The sequence below is a fragment of the Contarinia nasturtii genome, unplaced genomic scaffold (assembly GCF_009176525.2).
Source record: "Contarinia nasturtii isolate CC-2019 unplaced genomic scaffold, AAFC_CNas_1.1 Cnas_scaffold_4311, whole genome shotgun sequence".
NCBI classification, from domain to species: domain Eukaryota; kingdom Metazoa; phylum Arthropoda; class Insecta; order Diptera; family Cecidomyiidae; genus Contarinia; species Contarinia nasturtii.
In genome coordinates this window covers 1408456-1414534 of record NW_022201606.1, presented here as the reverse complement: position 1 = coordinate 1414534, position 6079 = coordinate 1408456, and the positions used below count along the sequence as shown (strand labels likewise).

Sequence of the window (6079 nt, the reverse complement as noted above, 5' to 3'; positions counted from 1 at the left end):
AACATGAACGTATCAACTTCTTCACGGATCTTTTGATTCGAATGGAAAGTAAATAATGTCAAGAATTAACTAAAAAATATTTTTAAAAGTAACATTTTGTAAAAAAAACCAACAAACCTCAAGATCGGTGAGCGGTTTGCCTTCAATGGTTGCATTCAATAGCAGATCCAAGAAAGCGAGTTTTTTTCGAATACCAACGGATTCATTCTCCTCTTCCTCCTGAGTACTGCTGCCATTTGTGTTAATGTTATTTTTTTGTGTTAACAATTCCTGTCGTCGTTTTTGTATTACATCATCAGTAAATCCGTGCAGGACACGCAGAACTGCTGCCTGTTGTTTGGCCATCTTTGATTGTTCGAAAAATAATGGATACCGAAGTATGAAATCCAATGCGCGAGTTTGCACTAAACAAGAAATTCTATTTGAAACACAAACGAAATAAAGTCATTAATGTTTCATTGCAATTGTGTAAGAGAAGGATAGTATGTTTGATCGTCTCCATTTGAACTCACTCTTTGACTGCCTTAACATATTCCGAATTCGGTTGCGAAAGAGCATCAATGCTAACACCCATTGCGGTTTCTGTATTATACAAATAAAAATGATTTTATATTATATTTTGTATGACGTCATTTCCGCATTTTTTTTTTCACTTAATAAAATTACTCACCACACATCACATCCAAGGCATACAATACAGCGATAGGATAAAATTCCACATCGTCGGCAACATCGTATTTTTTCAATTTGTTCACAACTGTGTTGCCCAGACGATCGAAAACTTCAACAAACTTCTCCAAAATATTGAAATGAAAAGCCGGCGTTATCACTTTTCTGCGATCGTGCCATTTTTTGCCTGCAACTCGCAAATGTTAGTAATTTACATAAAATTGTGCTGATAATCAGCTATCGATCATTGATTTTTATTACCTCCGCTAAGTAGTAATCCTTCGTTTAGCCACGGTCTCACAAACTTATACTCTGTTGACTTTTCAATATAGCGAGGATTGCTTAGTAGAATCTTAAAATAGAGAAAAAAGAAAAGAAGCATAGTATCGGGAATCTAACAGCAAACTAATTATTTGTTTCTAACTAAATTATTCAGGTGGATTCATTTGAGTTGCAAGATGAATGTTGTTATTATTGTTTATAATTATCGTGATTAAAACTTGTTTCTGGTGGCTTCTTGTTTGTTTGAAATTTAAATGAAGCAAAATCGTTCAAAGTGCATTTCCAGTTTTCTTGACTTGCGACGTCAGTTTATAAAATGTAAATTAGACGCTTATTTAATTGCAGCAAACCGACATTATACCACATTGTTTATTTAAAACAAAAATTGTTGTGGCTTTTGTTTCTACAATAAAATTGTCCAAATATGAAAGATGGAAGTAAGAGTTGCAACCATTTTTACGAAAACTACGCAACATATTTATGAGTGACATCAATCTGGTGATCTCTACTAGTTTTGAATATTTTAAGCTGTATCACGATGACTTTGTACTTTTTGAGCATGTTAATCACGAAACTTTCGTGTATAAACCGAATAGTCATCGTCATAAATAATACAATTTTTGTTGATATCACAGTAAAATTTGTAAAAATACGAATCGATGTTTTAAATGTTTTCTATCGAAATTTGGTCGATAATTTTGGAAACATCCATTATTGTAAATATCAAGTAAATGTCAAAGTTATTTTTGAAATGTCTGAAATTTGTAAGTTGTTTTAATCCATAGTGTGAATTCTCCTCAAAACTGGTCGAACCCTATTTACCTAAATAAATGGAATTTTACCGATGTCTTATGGCAAATACGAAAATTGTCGTTTATGTGCATTATTGAATTGTTTATGATTGCTTACCTCGACATCCTTTGGATTGGAAATAAGTATATTCAATTCTGGGCCAAACCATACGCGAACGAAATCGCCATAATTCTTTACCAAATTATTAAGGTTCTCGAAATTCTCTGTTTAAAATATGATAATGATTTTAATTAGTAAAAGTGGTTTTTTACTTTTTCCCAATAAGAAATAAAACAATAACAAACGCTGACGTTATTCAAGACACTCTGATAAGATCTAGACTACATCTTATCTGGATAGTTGAAAATTTGACTATTTTATCTTTTATAAATTTAGAAAAAATGAAATAAAATCTTTTTTTGTCAGTTTATGGATTGTTTAAATTGATACGTCGTTAAAAATTGATTCACATTTCGAAAGAATGCTGACTCAAAGTTATTTAGACTGCCATAAAAGGAACTGATATTGTAACTAGCGTACCTGCCGATGATTTGTTTAAAAACATTAATCCATTTCCAATTAATGGCAATGCTGGTGGACCATTAATTTTCAATGATAAATAAAATGCATGCACTTTTTCATTGTGGAATAACACAATGTATGCAATAATTATCGCCAACAGTAAACACAAAAACAAAAACATTTTTCACCTTTCACAAGTGAATCGATCAATACAAACGAAAATCAATATTTTTTTAATTTATTCGAATGTTGTACCATAGTCACAGCACTGATAAAATATGAACTAATCGCACCGAATGCCAACTATCAACTAAAAATGAATCGCATAATAACAAATGTATTTATAATTTTGTGTGCGCATACAATAAACTTTAGTGACTAAACGGTTTAAGTGTATTAGTGAAATTTACAAGATGATATTTTATGTGTAAATGTGAATGGATGAAACCCGCTGAAGCGTGTCTCTTTCGGAGTTCTATACAAGAATGCTAGTCAAATGTCTGTTTCAAATTTTTATTGTTTTCATAGTGAAATCATATTGCTTGTTGTCTACGTCTATTCCTATGTATTTCATGGTTTATTGATATTTCATTTCAAACCGAGAATAAAGCAATTAAAGCAAACATTTAATATACATAAAAAAATTAACCCATATGTAATGAATAAACGACAAATGGAAATTAATACGCGCAATTTTGCTTCAATTGCACATTTTTTCATGTTCATTATAACTCGCCTTTCAAACCACGTAATCGAAAGTTGAACGGATTGTGACGTTAATTTTATAACATATACATATGCAAGACAAAACGAGACACGTTTTGCCGTGTGCACCATGCAATGACCCATCAACGATGCTTTTCAATCGAAACGGAAATTAATTGCCAAATAATTCATTTAGGGTTCGTGATGTCTTCACCTTTTTGTATAATACAGCTTCCAGTCAAATAAATGTGAATTCATACGCCTAAATTTATACAACATATACATTTCGTTTAAAATCAAATCGTATAACGTAAATCCAAATTGTTTTAATTTTGCTTTTGTATGTGTTTATTAAATAGATTCTTTTCATAAATTAAATATTGTTAGTATACTCTGGGTTTAAGTTGAAACTTGATAGAGTTTTCTGGCCGTAAAATGAGTTCCGCTGTAAGAGTAGGAAATGCGCTACTTTCTTCAGTTAGAGTCAATTCAAAATTGCGTAGAATTTTCGACACGATGCTTTTAATCTCATACATGGCAAACTTTTGTCCGATACAATTTCGTGGTCCGGCTGAAAATGGAACATAAATGAATGAGCTTTGTTTTTCTGCAGTCCGTTCAGCCAAAAATCTTTCTGGTTTAAATGCATCGGCGTCTTCGAAATACTTTTCATTGCGTTGTATTGTGTATATTGGAACAAGGACATTCGCACCGGTTGGAATAATTCGATTTTGGGCTAAAAATATTCAAATGCATACTTTATATTCAACAAAAAGTTTAAGAAATTTAAAGAAAGAAAAACTCACTCAATTCGATGTCCTGCATGGCAATGCGACCAATGAATGGAACCGAAGGGAATAAACGCAACGTTTCTTTTATAACTAATTCTAAATAAGATAATTGGTTTAGTTTTGAAATCGTTGTTGGCTCTTTTGTATCCGATCCAAACACAGTAGCGATTTCATCGAAACATTTTCTTTGAACTTCCGGGTGTTTTGCTATATTGTACAAACAAAACGTGATACCTGAGGTAGTCGTATCGTGACCCTAATTTCCAAAAACCAATCCAAAATTAATATTCGTGCAAGCCAAAGTGTCATTATTTAAAGAATCACCTCAAACATGAACGTATCAACTTCTTCACGGATCTTTTGATTCGAATGGAAAGTAAATAATGTCAAGAATTAACTAAAAAATATTTTCAAAAGTAAAATTTTGTAAAACAAACCTCAAGATCGGTAAGCGGTTTGCCTTCAATGGTCGAATGCAATAACAAATCCAAAAATGCTTCTTTCTTACGAATGCCAAGGACCTCGTATTCTCCATCCTTTTGGTCACCGTTTTCGTTATCACTCATCTTATACTCCAATAACTCTTGCCGTCGTTTACGTATTACATCATCAGTAAATCCGTGCAGTACATGCAATGCACCTTCGTGTGTTTTTGCCATTTTAGAATGTTTGAAGAGTGAGTCGAATCGAAGTGTAAAATCATGCATACGAGTGTGCACCACATAAGCGATACTAATTTAGATAAGCACGAAATAAAGTAATTTAAATGACAATGAACCGCAAAGATCAAGGGGAAATGTAATTAATAAAAAAAATGTAACCGTCTCCATACGAAACTCACTCTTTAACTGCCTGTACGTATTCTGAATTTGGCTTCGAAAGAGCATCAACGCTAACACCCATTGCGGTTTCTGTTAATCATATTATATTGCACTTTTTTAGATTGAAAAATCGAAAGCAATCCGAAAGAATTCAAGAAGGCATAACCAACATACGCACCACACATAACATCCAATGCATACAATACAGCGATAGGATAAAGTTCTACGTCATCGGTGACTTCGTACGTTTTTAATTTGTCTACAACCGTATTGCCCAGACGGTCGAAAACTTCAACAAACTTCTCCAAAATGTTGAAGTGGAAAGCCGGTGTTATCGCTTTTCTGCGGTCGTACCATTTTTTTCCTGTGTAAGTGAAGTGTTCGTTATCACTTTTTCAATAAATCTAAATGAAGCATATGTGCACGCGCAGAGATAGCTTTGCACATTCTTCTTTTGACATGCTGTTATAATCGTCCATTTACCTTTGCTCAATAGGAGACCCTCGTTAAGCCACGGTTTTAAAAAATTATACATTGTCGATTTATCGATATGGCGCGAACTGCTTAATAGAATCTAAATATATAAATTGCAATAGAAACAACAAATCGATAATAAATGTCATTTACTTCATAGCAACGAGCAATTCATATATGTGATTATCATCTACTTACCTCGATGTCTTTTGGATTCGAAATGACAACGTTCAGCTCGGGTCCGAACCAAATTCGAAAATACTCACCATGTGCTTTTAGTATTTTTAGAAAAATTCCAAATATTTCTGTAGGCAAAAAACCATGATCATGCACTGGATGCTTCAATGATTGTTTTATTTAAGAAATACCTGCTGAGGAATCGGTCCAAAACATAAATCCATTGCCAATGAGTGGAAGAGCTGTTGGTCCATTGATTTTCCACGATAAACGAAACGCATGAATTAAAGTGTAATGAAATCGAAGAAAATAAATGAGACTTAATGTCAAGAACACTACGAGAAACACCAACATCTCTTCTCAATCCACAAATCAAAAATCAAGTTCAATCAATTATTATCAACTTTTGAGCTTACAACACAATAGATTTTGACGACAAACTGAAAACGAGTCAAGAGACTGTCAAAATTTCATTCTTTCGGTGTTTTATATGGGCATCCACGATAAGGTTCTCATGTGTATTGCTCACACAACTTGTTTACATGTTGTTTTTGAATTTTAACTCTATTTTTATTTTGTTCATTGCTTGATATTCGTAATCTTTAAAGAAACCAATCAAAACAAAAAAAATGCTGACAACAGTCCACAGCGGAAATATTATTTCGTGAGTGAAAAAAAAAGATGATTTCTTGGATTTGAGCATTTTTACAAATTTGGAGGTCCATTCAAAACTACGCCAAACATTCTTTACGATATACTACTACTCTAGTAACACGCGGAAATATTTGTGATTAAACCAAGCATTCAGAAAGAGATACATCAATGCGATGGATTGAATGATGATTG

The 6079-nt window shown here is 32.9% G+C and overlaps 2 protein-coding genes across 2 annotated transcripts in view; both read right to left on the bottom strand.

Moving 5' to 3' along the window:
- The window catches only part of LOC116350758 (cytochrome P450 4d1-like), a 3269-nt gene extending 689 nt beyond the window's left edge, over window positions 1-2580 (bottom strand). The window contains exons 1-7 of the mRNA XM_031782677.1: window positions 2284-2580; window positions 1861-1967; window positions 931-1021; window positions 671-856; window positions 513-582; window positions 118-418; window positions 1-29 (exon numbers count right to left, since the gene is read on the bottom strand). The exon at window positions 1-29 is cut by the window's left edge and continues 167 nt beyond it. Of these exons, the coding sequence (XP_031638537.1) occupies window positions 1-29; window positions 118-418; window positions 513-582; window positions 671-856; window positions 931-1021; window positions 1861-1967; window positions 2284-2446 (947 nt within the window). The 5' untranslated portion in view covers window positions 2447-2580. The remainder of the gene's footprint in view (window positions 30-117; window positions 419-512; window positions 583-670; window positions 857-930; window positions 1022-1860; window positions 1968-2283) is intronic.
- Window positions 2581-3294: 714 nt separating this feature from the next.
- LOC116350756 (cytochrome P450 4d1-like) lies at window positions 3295-5678 on the bottom strand. Its single transcript, XM_031782669.1, has 9 exons — window positions 5425-5678; window positions 5255-5361; window positions 5066-5156; window positions 4761-4946; window positions 4603-4672; window positions 4199-4493; window positions 4086-4118; window positions 3777-4017; window positions 3295-3706 (listed from the first exon to the last, which is right to left on the bottom strand). Exons 1-9 carry the CDS (start codon window positions 5585-5587, stop codon window positions 3354-3356), a joined length of 1539 nt encoding a protein of 512 aa, XP_031638529.1. The 5' UTR covers window positions 5588-5678; the 3' UTR covers window positions 3295-3353.
- Window positions 5679-6079: the final 401 nt, after the last annotated feature.

Coding starts and splice junctions, on each gene's coding strand:
- LOC116350756 (XM_031782669.1), bottom strand. CDS start 5,587: ATGTTGGTGTTTCTCGTAGTGTTCTTGACATTAAGTCTCATTTATTTT. Junction 5,362..5,424: donor TTGGACCGATTCCTCAGCAG/GTATTTCTTAAA, acceptor TTTTGCCTACAG/AAATATTTGGAATTTTTCTA. Junction 4,119..4,198: donor AACCGCTTACCGATCTTGAG/GTTTGTTTTACA, acceptor TCGAATCAAAAG/ATCCGTGAAGAAGTTGATAC.